The sequence below is a fragment of the Nannobrachium achirus genome (assembly GCF_963921795.1).
Source record: "Nannobrachium achirus genome assembly, chromosome: 20".
Taxonomy (NCBI): domain Eukaryota; kingdom Metazoa; phylum Chordata; class Actinopteri; order Myctophiformes; family Myctophidae; genus Nannobrachium; species Nannobrachium achirus.
In genome coordinates, this window is record NC_137827.1 from 56053094 (window position 1) to 56070078 (window position 16985).

Genomic DNA, 16985 nt, shown 5'->3' on the forward strand with positions numbered 1-16985 from the left:
AATAATCACACATGTACACTAGGGGTGCCACGGTTCAGTCAGCCCACGGTTCGGTTTATATCTTGGTTTTTTGCTCACGGTTTCGGTACAGTAAAAATTGAAAATGAAAAAATAAAGAATCCAAAATGTTCAGTTAATTTTAAAGATGGGGTGCAATCATTTGTTTCCCCCCTAAAACATGATAATCAGTTATCATGATTATACTAGGAGGAAGATTTTTTCCAAAAAAGTGTACAGAAAGAGTTACAGGTATATGTTTTTATGTGGCCACACCCGAAATTCGGTTCGGTATGGGCTGTTGGGTTCGGTACAGGGCCATTCGGTTCGGTATACCGGTTCAGTTCAGTATTGTGGCACCCCTAATGTACACCAGCTATCAGTAAGAAACAGATTGACCCCTTTAACTGTGATTATAATACAATATAAATTGTTAAAATGGATTTACAACTATCCTAATTATAATACACAAATGGATTATAACAGTGATTATAACACAATAGAATCTATTACCATGCATTACAACTAGCCTATATCCTGGTGGTCTGAAAAGTCAGTGAGTTATCAGTCATTATGAAGTGTTCGGCCCGTTTGGCCTAGCTCAGAACTACTCTGGAGTGGATACTTTTTAGTACCACATTCACACCACTCTACCCAGGTCCTTGTAGTGGAAAACCTGGCACAAGTGGGCGGTGTGGAGTGGTGTGGTGGTGTGGCGTTGGGCCAAGCTCAGATGTGGCATATGCATGGATTTCTACACAGAGGGCAATACTTTCAACATAAGATGCTGCATTCAAGTTCAGGAGAGTTTGGACAACGCAATTCTCTCGAATGCTGCCTTCAGGTATGGAAAGGAAAGAAGGCATCTGCATTTCTTTCACCATAATAAAAACGGCATTCATGGTCTGGAGAGGGCATGGATAAAGGGGCAGGGGGTCTCAAGCCCCCTTTGATGTATATGTGTGCATGTGCCTGTATGGCGTCTTTCTTACTGTGATATTAGGCCTCTGTATCCCCTGGGCCTCTTTGGGCGAGCTCAGGAAGTGGTGGTTCACGGGTCCGTGGCGGCGGCCGCCGGCGTCCTCCAGGTGGAAGAGGAGAAGGCATGAGAGGCGGGTGCAGCCGCCGCATCCTGACAGCAGGGCACTGATCGGCCTGTTGAAAACGGCCAAAGCACTCCCGCCTGGCACCAGAGTCAGGTCAGACTGCACTGTGCACACAGAGGCCAGACTGTTCCAGGCGTACGCGGACACCTGGCGACAGGGAGCACGTTTTTTAACCCATTTAGACCAGGACTTATTTTAAGCCCCTATCATAGTCGGCACCGCGGTGGAAAGCTATCCACCTAAAATTTGCGGTGGATAACTCTTCACCGCGGACTATGATAGGGGCGTTATACTTCAGCTATTGAAAAATAGCAGCTATACAAGCTCGCAGCGCGGCAGTGAGCTTGTAGATCTGCTATTTTTGAAAATCGTGAAAATCTGTGAACATCTTTGAATATGTGTATTTTTTAAAGGGAACATTTGTAACTCGAACTTTGCTTCTGGGGGAGGGGTCCCTAGAACAACATATTTTGAGGTGGGGGTCGGCGGCCAAATACATGTAATTTTGGGGGTCCTTGAAAGCGTTTGAGCATCGCTGACATAGAAACATAGGTTTTTCAGAAACCTGTTTTAGGAGACATTTATAGAATCAGGTCAAAATATTCAAAGGCTTGCTCAAATTGTCACGATTTAAAAAAAATAACAGATCTACAAGCTCGCAGCGCGCCACTCGGTGCCACGCGTTAAAATCAGTAGAAAAAAAACAAAAAAAAAACAGTATTAAGATATCCCAAATCCCAGATGATATCTTGATATCATGATATTGGTATATTGGCAAGACATAGTTGTTAATACTTATTACTATGAATAAATACCGTAGTATTTCTTAGCTTATTAAACACTGTTGACTCGAGTGGTGTATTTGTACTTGTGTGGTTGCTCCCAGCCTCCCTTCCACAAAAGGACAACAATCGAAACAAGCCGTCGGCCTTTCTTGTGTTTTTATCATTTTGAATTCAAATGTATTTTCAATAAAGTGCTCAATCAATCAATCAATCAATCAATCAGAAGTGACCTACCACAGCCCTGAGTTTCAGGTCACTACTCTGGTCAGAAACGGCGTAGATCAGTAGGGAGCCGTTTTCTTCAAAGGCCACTGGCAGCACAGGGTCAAAGAAGTCCTGAGCAAAGTAGTGAAGCAATTTCCACTTTCCACCAAACTCTGAAATTGGGGGCAAAATAAGCGACATCATTATCTTGATGAAAAGCTGGCTTTAGAGGAAAAAGTCTCTGGGCTATGAACGTGTTTAGACAGAGCAGATTTTCTGTGAAATTCATAAACATGTCAAGCCAGCTTCTTGCACATGAACACTTGCTTCACTTAGGACTAGCCCTTACCCGTTCAAAGATATGAGCTCTGAAATGATGTGCACCCCCCCCCGCCTGCACACACATACACACACACACACACACTACCCCCCCCCCCCCCCCGTGTGTGTGTGTGTGTGTGTGTTTGTGTGTGATTGTGCATGGCCTGAACAACAGCGCCCCTCCCTTAACATGTGTGGTCACAAAAGGTACTGTAGGCTAAATAGATATAGATACACCATAAAAATGTTAATATACAGCATATGATTTGTGAAAGTGACAAACGGGCTTCACAGTTATGTTAGGTGTGTTCATATGCTATTGGTGATGCGATTTCAGATCAATTGCTCCAGCCACTGAGGAGAAACGCTGTGACAGACAGACACTCACTCAGACACTCACTCAGACAGACATTTGGAAAATTATATGTTTGATATGCCAGTTACAATTCAACAGTGTTAAAAAGACATACAAATGTGTTCCTTATTTACCAGTAAGACTCCCTAATCGGGAGATAAGCGACCGCCAGGTCGCAGCGTGATTTTAGGCCAAAATGTGTAGGAGCAGTGTCCAGAAAAACGGCCTGATGGTGGCGCTATATGGGACAGATCCATGTTGATGACATGAGTGTAGAGCAAGTGTGTACCGATTTGCGTGATTTTAGGGCAAAATGTAATGATTGCTTTTACTGTTACTGTTGTTAGTTACTAACAGTATTGTCAAGTAGTGTCAATACAATGATATTGTTTGACACTGAAACAGAACTGATAAAATAGTGATGTACTGATGCAATGAAATCCTATTGACCTAATTGTGTTTGATCATTGTTTAAGCAGACATCATGACGAGAATGTCTGGCCTCCTTGTTTAATAAGATTAGTCAAATCTGGCTCCCTTATTTGTTATTGTTCAATAGCCTTGCTCTAAGCTTTAAAAACAAGTACGGGATTAAGTATTGTTGATGTCAAAACGTTCTATTAAAGGGGTTACTCTAATAGACCACCGGGTGCAGATTTGCCTTCCCTGTGTATTTTTGGTTGCCATAGAACCTGATCATCATGTTTTTAGGGGGTGAAAAAATCATGGCATCCCATGAAGATCCTGAAGGCCTACGGTGTCCCTCCCAACTTGCTCCGGGCAATAGAGACCATGTACCCAGGAACACGGGCCAAGGTGGTGACCCAGTGAGGAGTTTGACATCCTGGCTGGGGTAATGCAAGGAGACACCCTAGCCCCCTTCCTCTTTGTCATAGTCCTGGACTGTGTGCTCAGGAAGGCCATCAGTGGACGAGAGCAGAATCTTGACATCAGCCTACTCTCCAACCATGTGGAGCAAGCACAGGAGCTCTTGAGCAGAGAGGAGTCAGAGTGTGCCAAGGTTGGCCTTCGGCTGAATGGCATGGCCAGCGTATGGAACTCCAACCTCCCCCGACAAACCAAACTCAGCTTCTTCTATGTGACGGTAGAGTCTGTTCTCCTATATGGCAGTGAATGCTGGACCCTGAAGCCAACTCTGCAGAAGTCTCTAGACGGGTGCTACACCAGAATGTTACATGTAGTGCTCAACATCAGCAAGAGTGCACATGTCACCAACAAGAATCTGTATAGCTGGAATATTAAGGGTAAGCGATAAAATAGCAGCCAGGAGAATGAGACTTGCAGGACACTGCCAAAGACACCAAGAGCTGCCAGCCAGTAAACTGGTGCTGTGGGAACCAACACATGGGCACCGGTCACGAGGACGTCCCATACTAACATGTGTGGATGTACTGAAGAAAGACGCAGGAGCGCAAAGCACCAATGAACTGGCCGGATGTATGGAGAACCGGAATGACTGGAAGCGACGATGGAAGGCTCGTCTGAGGACCACCTAGAGAGAGAGAGAGAGAGAGAGAGAGAGAGAGAGAGAGAGAGAGAGAGAGAGAGAGAGAGAGAGAGAGAGAGAGAGAGAGACAGACATGCATACCAATAGAGGACCAGGACGGGGCCTGCCAAATATCATTGAGCTGCCAGTAGAGAGCGCCCATGGTGTGACCTTTGCCCTGAAGGATTTCACTCCGACTTCTGCGATAGAACTCCGTCTGGGTCTTCACACACTGTGCCTGCATCACCTGGACAGTAAAGGTAGGGTAAGTGGTTTCATTTAACTCAAACAATAACAAAATGGGTCTATGCATCGATCGCGAGGACGTTCCGCGTTAACGTGTGTGGACGTCCTGAAGAAGGATGCGGGAGCTGAAAGCTCTTCGGAGCTGGCCGGGTGTATGGAGAACCGGAAGGATTGGAGACTCCGATGGAAGCTCGTCTGAGGACGACCGAGAGAGAGACTAGTTACTATAGTGTTTGGTCCATATAGGACTTCAACCCATATCCCCTGTGAGGAGAAAAAAGCAGTTTCAGTTGCTCCACCAAAACTGTTGGGTGACTGTTGGTTTTCCTCCAATCAGGATAGAGCGGGGCCTTCCTCCAATCATGGTCGAGAGGGGGCGGGACTTACGCGCACCAAGGCCTGCCCCCACTTGATCATGATTGGAGGAAGGCCCCTGCCCGTCACCTACATGAACACTGAAACTGAAGTGAAATCATTTACCCTACCTTTAACTAGTTAAGCAGAACCTAGGACTGTCAACATTAACTTTAAAGCAATGTTTTATTTCTGATTTGCCATTTCCTTTAGGTTATTGTTTTGGCTGAACATTCTCTGTTGCTGGTAGTTCTTGTGAGAAGAGTTCCACTTTATCATGTTGCACCGTGGTTACCCCTAGGCCGGGTCGTAACACTATAATACCAGTAAGACTCCCTAATCGGGAGATAAGCGACCGTCACGTAGCATACACAAACTTTAGAAGGCTAGCGTACAGCCAATCAGGAGGGAATATGGGAAATGGGACTGATCCATGTTGATGACATGACTTTAGAGATACTGTGTACCGGCCTGATGATAGCACAAGAAGAGGGTCATGTGAGAAATCTGGAATGGAGGTTGTGATTTGCCATCCGAGGAGTGTGTCTATAGCAGGGGTTCCCAAACTTTTTGGTCTCATGCAGGGCACCCCATAAATATTTTTTTAATCCGAGGCACCCCTACATTATAGTTTTCACTCCCAGCACCTTTATATTTATAGCATATCATCGTTGTCGGGTGGAAACCGTTCGTTTTATACTTATCATCTATAAAATGTACTAAACTAGTGAAAACAGCAGATCTACAAGCACACAACGCCTCGCATTGCGAGGCGTTGTGTGCTTGTAGATCGGCTGTTTTCACTAGTTTTGTGCGACAGAGGTTTCTTCCTGACAGTGACGATATTTTAGTGATTATGTTGCGAGGAAAACGTTGAGATAATAGCCATTTTGGTTAGAACTGACTGAAAATAACTTTGTACTTCAAGTTTAAAATGATACTAAACATTTTTTTCAAGTGTCCAAATAAATTCCAAATAATATCAAATTATCTCGCGGTCGCGGCACCCCAGGGTGCCCCGTCACCCACTTTGAAAACCCCTGGTCTATAGTTTGTTTTACCTGTGTGATGTAGAGCGTATCTGTATACTGTTTTAAGGGGTCTGAGGAGTTTGGCAGGTGGAAATGTAGAGCTGCCTGCTGTAACATCTGATGGTTCCCAGACTCGTGGTGCTGCCGATGGGAGGTGAAATTACTGCCGTAACTCCAGTCTTCTGCTATGGAAACCTGCAACATAATAATAATACAGGGTTCCCACACATCTTTACCAATTAATTTCCAAAACCTTTCCAAAACTTTTCCAGAATATTTAACCCGATTTCCAGGACTATATAACAATAACGAGTCGCTTACTCCTATGTGGAGTGACCCACGAAATAATCATATTTGAACTGGGGACCCCGGCACCCTGACGAGCACTAACAGTAGAGGAATTTTGTATAACACGGTTTTATTGTGAAAATAGCCGATCTGCTATTTTCACAATTTCTGCCTCTAATATTTGACAATTTGGCCAATGTTTAATTTGTCATTTCAGGAGGTATTAACAAAATCAATAACGAAAGGCAATGCATAGCTATTTTTCCAGGACCTTCCAGGACCCTTGATCAATTCCAAAACTTTTCCAGTACTGGTAAAATATTTTTCCTAAATTCAAAACATTTCCAGGAATTTCATGACCGTGGGAACCCTGATAATAATACAGACTTATATATGGCTTTTCAAGGTACCCCAAGTCGCTTTACAAAAGAGGTAAATAAACAACTTTACACATTCCCTGCCACCAAAAATGGTGTCCTATGTCTTTCCGTGCCACCATTTTCTCACCTTTTAACGTGCACAATGGTGCACGGCTCATGCACCACACGTGTACTGCACACTAGCAGCGGTGCTGCGTAAACAAGGAAGTGAATGCAGGGGATTTGACAGCACGGTCGAACGTGTTGTCTGTCCCGTCCCCTAAAAAAGCGATCCGACCTTTGATTGTTTTATATGAATGAAATCAAATTAAATTCTCGGACGCGGCGGCCTGGACCAACTGCTTTTTCTCGGGATCCTCGGGTTGGGGCAGTAAATGAGTTCAAATGGGTGAAGTCGTACTTTAACAAATCACATCGGAATGCAGGGAGGTACTGACTATCACCTGAATGACACGGATGACTGTGGATTATTTACGTGAATGAACTTCATGGTAACAAACCTAAAACATGACCAAGACCAGCAACAAATCCTTTTCAGACACATCCTGTGAAATGTTTCCACTATAGACCTCAAATGGAAATTGAAAGGTTGAGATTTCCAAGAAGAAGGGGAAACACCTGAGTGAAACAAGACAACACACTGTAGAGGTGTGCATAGTTGACCAGCAGCACCCTCTTGTGGACACGTGTGGGAAAGGTGACATGTATGTATGCATGCATACACAGCATACTAGGCCAGTCAATCTAAGCTAAAAAAGGGCCTGACCCAAAAGAAATTGCAATAGTAATGGTTCAAGGTTTTTATGATCCTTAGGGTCATCCAAATAACATATTAAAAGTTGTGAATTATATATTTAGTGGATCAAGGTAAATTCAGGGGGTTCAAGTTTGGGTCCATTCACTTACTATACAGGAAAAAAAAGACCCCCCAAAAATCTTCTTTAAGTAGCATGTGTGGGGTCTAACTAGGGGTTTGTCATGATTCTGAATCCATTGCAAGCATTTGTTTTGCACGAAAAACATTCCTTGGGCTAAAACGGACCCATAGAACTATGGTTTAGTGATGAGTCATCACTTTTCTGGGGTCAGCTCCGTTTTGTGGTGTCCGTTTTTAACCCGACGAATGTTTTTTGTGCAAAACGAATGCTTGTAATGGATTCAGGACCATGAAAAACCCCTAGTTAGACCCCTCACATGCTACTTAAAGAAGATTTTTGGGGGGTCTATTTTTTCCTGTATAGTAGTGAATGGACCCAAACTTGAACCCCCTAAATTTACCTTGATCCACTAAATATATAATTCACAACTTTTAATATGTTATTTGGATGACCCTAAGGATCATAAAAAACCTTGAACCATTACAATTGCAATTTCTTTTGGGTCAAACCTTAGATTGACTAGCCTATACACCAGAGGTTTCCAAACCTTTTCTGTAAATAACACTTTAATCCATGGCCGCCCTGACATACGCTGTTCATTTTTTTAGAATCTTATATCATATTACGGTAGGTTTCCATCAGCACTGACTGAAAATAACTTTATAACTGACGTTAAAACACTTGTGAACCCCAGCATCCCTATTCTGGAGGAAGGTTCACCAAAAACAGACGATCTACAAGCTCACAAAGCGTCACAACGTGATGCGTTGTTAGCTTGTAGATTGGCAATCTTTGGTGAAGAGAGTTGGGGTGGATGGAAAAAGAACTCAAGTACAGTGCTGCAGCTCAGGTCTGTTTTACTGAAGTGATATTGATGAATTCCAAATATTATCTGATTATTCTGCAGCACCCATGGATTGGCATCACGGTAGGGCTGTTCGATTTGGCCTAAAAATAAAATCCAGATTTATTTCTCTGAAAAGTCGATTTTCGATTTCAATTTTTTTAGTTTTCATTTAAAAAAAATGCAATCAAATATAATTTGTTTTTTGTCGGACTCTGGCTTATTATATCGCAGAACCTTGTCGTGTCTTAGGAGGACCGGGCTGTGGACTTTTTGCCCCGTGCAGGGTATGGAGCGAATTTAGTGCCAATATACCTTGTGCGTGTTTTAAAAATATTCACACGTGTGTGCATGTTTTGTGCACCGCAAAATAAATACTCACACGTGTTTTAAAAATATTCACACGTATTTTTAAAAAAAATCACACGTGTGTGCATGTTTTGTGCACCACAAAATAAAACTCACACATATTTTTTGCAATTCACAGTATTTTACAAATCTCATATTTCTACAAATCTCAAACTGTGGATCACAAAATAAAAACACAAGTTGCAAATCTTTTCTGTGGATCAAAAATGAAAACACAAGTTGCAAATCTTTTCTGTGGATCACAAAATAAAAACACAAGTTGCAAATCTTTCTGTGGATTTAAAATACAAGTTGTGAATTACTGATACAGACCTGTGGATCTGAAAGACACAGCTGTGGATTTACAAAACACGGATCAACAGACCTGTGGAGACACAAAACTTTTGTGCACTTGTGTGGACCAATGGCTGTGGACCTCCAAAATACAGATATTTTTGGCACTGTTCTACTAGGTGAAATGTGAGAATCATTGGCTCGTGTATTGACCAATCACGTGAGGCCATGCCCCCAGGGTTGGCATGGCAACCAAGGGTTGCCATGTTCTCTAAAAAGAGAGTTATCCGGGCCTTACAATCTATAAATGTAGCTATACATGAATATATCCATACATATCTTGTCTTAAAACAATTAGCTAATGGCGTATTGACTAATCCATCATTTTGTATTATTATTAAGTGTGCCTGCTATGCAATAGCAGAACACTTATTGTAATCCGCCATACTTAAGTCAGTCAGTCAGTCAGTCAGTCAGTCAGTAAGTAATGTTCTTGCAAATTTCTGCTCGTAATAACTGCCGCACAATTTACGCCACCGCCGCAATATATACATCAAAACGTGCGGCTCGGCCGGGAATGGTGTGCTATTACTTTTCTTTCCGATCCGCGTTACCATTGCGACGTAATTCGCAAAAAACGACGCCAAAAAACCCCATTCACTTAGAATGGGGGAAATTTCGGCACGTAATAACTGCCGCACGATTTACGCCACCCCCGCAATATACACATCAAAACGTGCGGCTCGGCCGGGAATGGTGTGCTATTACTTTTCTTTCCGATCCGCGATACGATTGCGATGTAATTCGCAAAAAACGACGCCCAAAAACCCCATTGACTTAGAATGGGGGACTCCGAAAAAAAACCAGAAACTTTGGCGCCACATAACTCTGCCATACTTTTGCCTAGCAACGTGATTTAAACTTTAAAATGCACACACAACTTTGGTCTTTTTCCGGCCAATAGGGATGAGCTGTAATTGATTAAGCCCCGCCCCCTCTGTAACAGGAAGTGCCTCTATAACTCATGAACCGTTTGTCGTACAGACTCGCGGCTGGTGTCATAATTTTTTTTTTCTCAAAATTTTTTTTTCTCAATTTTTTTTTCTCAAAAATTTTTTTTTCTCAAAATTTTTTTTTTCTCAAAAATTTTTTTTTCTCAAAAATTTTTTTTTCTCAAATTTTTTTTTTCTCAATTTTTTTTTTCTCAAAATTTTTTTTTCTCAAAAATGTTTTTTTCTCAATTTTTTTTTTCTCAAATTTTTTTTTTCTCAAATTTTTTTTTCTCAAAAAATTTTTTTCTCAAAATTTTTTTTTTCTCAAAATTTTTTTTCTCAAAAATTTTTTTTTCTCAAATTTTTTTTCTCAAAATTTTTTTTTCTCAAAATTTTTTTCTCAAAAATTTTTTTTTCTCAAAAGTTTTTTTTTCTCAAATTTTTTTTTTCTCAAAACATTTTTTTCTCAATTTTTTTTTTCTCAAAAATTTTTTTTTCTCAATTTTTTTTTCTCAAAATTGTTTTCTCAAAATTATTTTTTTCTCAACATTTTTTTTTCTCAACATTTCTTTTTCTCACATTTTTTTTTCTCAAGATTTTTTTTTCTCACAATTTTTTTTTTCAAAATTTCTTTTTCTCAAAAAAGTTTTTTTCTCAAATTTTTTTTCTCACAAAACATTTTTTTCTCAAAAAACTGTCGTTAAAGTGCGACCCGTGATAACGGCCAAAAATGCTCCAAAACGCCACTAATTAGTCGAAATGGCTGACTTCCTGTTTGGTTTCTGATTGGCTGCTGGCCTTGTGACGTGGGTAGAGCTGCGAGGGCCTGGTCATCGCTGCTTGCAGCTTTAATTCATTAATCGTCCATGACCTTAATTGGGGCCTATTTCGCCAAACAGGAAGTGCCCCTCACCAAACAGGAAGTGACCCTTGATCTCGTGAACCGTTTGTCATACAGACACGCGGGTTGCGTCAAATGAAATAACGCTAATGCTAACACCAACCGCTACACAAGGTTGCACAGACTTAGCGAGCTGCAGGCACACTTAAAATTTCTTAGAAATTTTCTCTTCTAGTGTTGTAATTACACATCTATGATTATTTCAGCTTTCCATCACCGATGGAATGCAGGCTTCCCCCAACACCATCCCTCCATCTGGGTCTTCATACGAAAGCTGAAAGACGAACAACGCCGTTTGGAGACGGTGTGTGGGATGGCAGAGCGCGGTGACCGCCCACCCAGACAAAAGAGGAAGTGGAGGTTGCTGGAAGAGAGGCTGAAGCGGCTGCGGACGCAGTACCGGCGGGGTGCCAGAACCCTACAGCAGTACTGGGAGGGAGTGAAACACGTCATTGTTAATTTTGAATAAGCCCTTACCCGTTCAAAGATGTGAGCTCTGAAATGATGTGCAGTGTGTGTGGGTCATGGGGTGTGCACTGTGCACACAGTATATGAGGGATGGAAAGTAACTTTAACTGGTGCTTTAATGATAATATGTAGGAGCATCAATGTAAGAAATACTCGTTTTGTTTAATGGCTACAGAGATCTGCATGATTTTTGAACAACATCTGTAACAGGGCCAAACACACCCCCCCCCCCCCCCTGCGCGCACACACACACACACACACACACACACACACACACACACACACACACACACACACACACACACACACACACACACACACACACACACACACACACACACACACACACACACACACACACAGCTGGTTAAACATGTTGCCTCATGCTAGATGCAGAATAGATATAATACTATAATTGGAAGTTGGTGGGGAAAAGTATTTATCGGCCTTTTATTTAGTTTTTGCACTTTGTAAAATGGTATGTTTAACACTCAGAGACCGGTTTTATTGTTGTTCATTTGAGTTTTATTGATACTTTATGTTTAACACTGAGGGACCGGTTTTATTGTTGTTCATTTGAGTTTTATTGCTACTTTGTTTTTGATAAAACAAGTGTCACTGTGCACATGTCATAGGATGAATGCCATTAAGTGTCACAGGCCAATGTTAAGCATTCTGACTTGTTATTTTATATTGTGAGTTATTATAGCTTGCTGTGATTTTGATTATCGTTTATTGATTTCTGTGTTATATTTTGACGTGTACTGTGCGCTATGACAGCGATGGACAATGAACTTTTATGCCACAGTATATTCCTTACCTGTCAGGTGTGACGACAGAGCGGTGTGCAGAGAATCATGACACGGGACAGAAAGCAAGGCATTCATTCGCCAGTGAAAACTCACGCCCAAATAAAAGCAACGTCAGTTCCTATCTCGAGCTCTCTCACCACCCAGACAGACTCCTGCTGCCGCTGCCGTCGGTCACACTCTGTGGCCGCTTCTCTTCTCCCTATTGTCGTAGGCAAGAACTTCTATTCTCCACGCTGTACCTGTGGACCAGACCAAACTTCACTCCTCACCGAGCCGTGAGTCCGACCGTCTCCTCCAGTTCCCATCACCGATGATATCTGCAGTGTTCAACGCTCTCTATTGTCCAGATAAAGGAAAGTAACTATTTTCCATCTCTGGCGTGTTTAAAAGGCTCTTTATGAGCACTATTGTGGAGAGTGATTCGAGTCCTGTTGTGTGTCCGAGGTGTTGCTGGGCCAGACGAGTGACGTGACGACGGCAGACGGGCAGAGCAGCAGTGGCTGAGATTTATTGATGGGCCTACATTACTCCTCATAAAGGAAAGTGATCACGCCAGCGTGCGTGTGTTTGTGCAGTTTGAAAGTGCCGGTTGCTTAAAGGGCTGTCACTTATTGTACCGTTCTCCTCCTCCTCCTACAGCGGAGCGGCTGCGTGCACGGCCGTGCAGGACGCCGGCGAGCGGCGACGCGGAGGTCCCGCACTGGACTTTGCGGATCGGACTGAACTACACTGTGCGCCTCGTCACTTCCGTGGCGAGACGCAAAACGCGGACAGGAGTCATAACCGGACTGAACTGTCGGTATTCTTGAACCTTGCCTTGCCCCTTTCCTCCCCCAGTTTTATATCAAATGTTGCTTGTTGTTTTATTGTTGTTGCATTGATGAATTGAATAGGTTGCTTGCATTTTATTGTTTTGAAAAGGGTACCCTTTATTGCATTGAGTTGTTGTATTGTATTTTATCTAGATATTGTAATAAAAGGAATATATTTTATACAGTCATTTGTGTCTGACATTCAAATCTGTATTGGTGAAAAGAGGTATCCGAACATAGAGTCGTAACAACTCTCCCCTAAAAACCTGTTACACACACAGTATATGAGGGATGGAAAGTAACTTTAACTGGTGCTTTAATGATAATATGTAGGAGCATCAATGTAAGAAATACTCGTTTCGTTTAATGGCTAAAGAGTTACTGTGTACCGATCTGCATGATTTTTGGACAACATCTGTAACAGGGCCAAACAACCCCCCCCCCCCCCCCCTGCGCGCGCACACACACACACACACACACACACACACACACACACACACACACACACACACACACACACACACACACACACACACACACACACACACACACACACACACACACACACACACACACACAGCTGATTAAACATGTTGCCTCATGCTAGATGCAGAATAGATATAATACTATAATTGGAAGTTGGTGGGGAAAAGTATTTATCGGCCTTTTATTTAGTTTTTGCACTTTGTAAAATGGTATGTTTAACACTGAGAGACCGGTTTTATTGTTGTTCATTTGATTTTTATTGCTACTTTATGTTTAACACTGAGAGACCGGTTTTATTGTTGTTAATTAAGTGTGCCTGCCATGCAATGCAATGGCAAAACACTTATTGTAATCCGCCATACTTAAGTAAGTAATGTCGCCACAAAATTTCGGCGCGTAATAACTGCCGCACAATTTACGCCACCCCCGCAATATATACATCAAAACGTGCGGCTCGGCCGGGAATGGGGTGCTATTACTTTTCTTTCCGATCCGCATTACCATGGCGACGTAATTCGCAAAAAACGACGCCTGAAATTTCGGCACGTAATAACTGCCGCACGATTTACGCCACCCCCGCAATATATATATCAAAATGTGCGGCTCGCCCGGGAATGGTGTGCTATTACTTTTCTTTCCGATCCGCGTTACCATGGCAACGTAATTCGTAAAAAACTATGCGCAAAAACCCCCATTGACTTTGAATGGGGGACTCCGAAAAAAACCCAGAAACTGTGGTGCCACATAACTCTGCCATACTTTTGCCTAGCAACGTGATTTAAACTTAAAATGCACACACAACTTTGGTCTTTTTCCGGCCAATAGGTATGAGCTGTAATTGATTAAGCCCCGCCCTCTCTGTATTCCTATTGGCTGGGTTTTAAACAGCCACTACTCCAGTTCACAGCATGGTACCGTCTTGAAACTTGGTGTCTGGACTTAAACGGCCAATAGGGACTTATTACTTAAGCCCCGCCCCCTCTTAAGCCCCGCCCCTATCTTCCTATTGGCTTAGCTTTAAACAGCTTTATCTCCAGTTTGCAGCATGGTACTGTCTCGAAACTCGCTGTGTGTACTTACATGGCAAATAGGAACTATCTGTAAATGCTTAAGCCCCACCCCCTCTGCCTTCCTATTGGCTGGGCTTTAAACAGCCATGTCTCCACTTCCCAACACGTTACTTGTCACAAACTCGGTGGGTGGTCCCACAATCCCAACGGCTAACCGTTAATGCTAATGCTAACAAATGCTAATGCTAACACATGCTAATGCTAACAAATGCTAATGCTAACAAATGCTAATGCTAACAAATGCTAATACTAATGCTAAAACATGCTAATGCTAACACATGCTAATGCTAACAAATGCTAATGCTAAAAATGCTAATGTTAAAACATGCTAATGCTAACAAATGCTAATGCTAACACATGCTAATGCTAACACATGCTAATGCTAATGCTAACAAATGCTAACACATGCTAATGCTAACACATGCTAATGCTAACAAATGCTAATGCTAACAAATGCTAATGCTAACAAATGCTAATGCTAATGCTAACACATGCTAATGCTAACACTTGCTAATGCTAACACTTGCTAATGCTAACAAATGCTAATGCTAACACATGCTAATGTTAACAAATGCGAATGCGAATGCTAACACATGCTAATGCTAACACATGCTAATGCTAACACATGATAATGCTAACAAATGCTAATGCTAACAAATGCTAACAAATGCTAATGCTAACAAATATGCTAATGCTAACATGCTAATGCTATGCTAACACATGCAAATGCTAACAACATGCTAATGGTAATGCTAAAAATGCTAATGTTAACAAATGCTAATGCTAACAAATGCCTAATGTTTAAAGGGGAAAAATTATAATGTTAACAAATGCTAACAAATGCCTAATGTTTAAAGGGAAAACAATATGATACTGCAAAAAAAAATAATGTTAAAGCTAATGATAAAAATGCTGATGTAAAAACTTCTAATAATGATTTTAATGTTAATGCAAAATGCTAATGCTAACACCAACTGCTATACAAGGTAGCGAGCTGCAGGCACACTTAAAATTTCTTCGAAATTTTCTTTTCTAGTTTTATTTTATTATTTGATGTTATGTTCTTATTATTATTATTACATATATTTGTTAATATGTGTGTGTCGGCGTTGACATGAGACCTGCAAACCGGATCAACCGGGTCGGTTGGTCAGGTCGGTTGGTTGGTCAGTTTGTGTAATTAGTTTAATAATGTAATTAGTGTAATAGTGTAATTAGTGTAATAGTGTAATAGTGTAATAGTGTAATTAGTGTAATTAGTGTAATTAGTGTACTAGTGTAATTAGTGTAATTAGTGTAATAGTGTACTAGTGTAATTAGTGTAATAGTGTACTAGTGTAATTAGTGTAATTAGTGTAATAGTGTACTAGTGTAATTAGTGTAATAGTGTACTAGTGTAATTAGTGTACTAGTGTAATTAGTGTAATAGGGTAATAAGTGTAATAATGTAATAGTGTAATTAGTGTACTAGTGTAATTAGTGTAATAGTGTACTAGTGTAATTAGTGTAATAGTGTACTAGTGTAATTAATTAGTGTAATAGTGTAATAAAGTAATAGTGTAATTATTGCAAAAGTGTAATTATTTTAATAATGTAATAGTGTAATTAGTGTAATAGTGTAATAGTGTAATTAGTGCAATAGTGTAATTAGATTAATAATGTAAATAGTGTAATAGTGTAATAGTTAATAACGTAAAAGTGTAAATCATCGGAGCAGAACGGCAGGATACACTAGCCAGAGAATCTCCGGGAGTCTCCGGCCAATAGCATTTGTTCACCGATCTTCATGGTTTTGAGATCTTTATTGACAATGGTCACAGGTGCTTGCTTCCAAATGCCACCGAACTTGGTCTGGAGGCTGCACCCCTTGAATGTACAGAAAGCACGCCCTCACAGACGTCTTAAGTGACAGCCCTGTGTCAAAACACGCCATGCACTGCACATCGTCCTCAGTGTCTATGAGAACAACAACATTAGCCTTAGTTCAGAGCGTTAGCAAGTTCTGGCTTATGCAGTTACATATGTTTATACGCCGCGATGCAAATCACGCAATTATTGCGACTGTAGGTTGCATTTAGTTTGAAAATCTGCAGATCATGTCCGTCCGTTCGTCCGCCACGCCTCATGTCACACTCCATATATGGCCCCTGATGTCATCAATATTAAGCCCATATCTGGGAAGGCCCATGATAAGATAAGAATTATGATACATAATTCTATGTTTGTGTATGAGGCTCATATGACCATATAATATATTGGTCGGATACTGTAGGTTCAGGCTAAAGATTACAGGTCATAGTAACTTTGGTTGCCCTGGCTACGAAATCATGATATACTGTGTATGTGGAAAATTACCAACTACGTGTCACTGTCTTCTTGTTACTTCCTTGTTATGATCTGGGAACAAATGAATGAGTCCCACGACTTCTTACTGTCATAACTGTACTCTTTATATACATGTTAAACTTCCATTTTGGGAGAGAGAGATTTAGAAAGCTGCCACCCG

At 41.4% G+C, this 16985-nt stretch overlaps 1 protein-coding gene across 1 annotated transcript in view; it reads right to left on the bottom strand.

The window, feature by feature from the left end:
* manba (mannosidase, beta A, lysosomal) overlaps nt 1–16985 on the bottom strand; it is a 55210-nt gene that overhangs the window by 747 nt on the left and 37478 nt on the right. Inside the window, exons 13-16 of the mRNA XM_080751461.1 lie at nt 5937–6101; nt 4378–4522; nt 2123–2265; nt 990–1250 (exon numbers count right to left, since the gene is read on the bottom strand). Coding sequence (XP_080607587.1) covers nt 990–1250; nt 2123–2265; nt 4378–4522; nt 5937–6101 — 714 coding nt within the window. The remainder of the gene's footprint in view (nt 1–989; nt 1251–2122; nt 2266–4377; nt 4523–5936; nt 6102–16985) is intronic.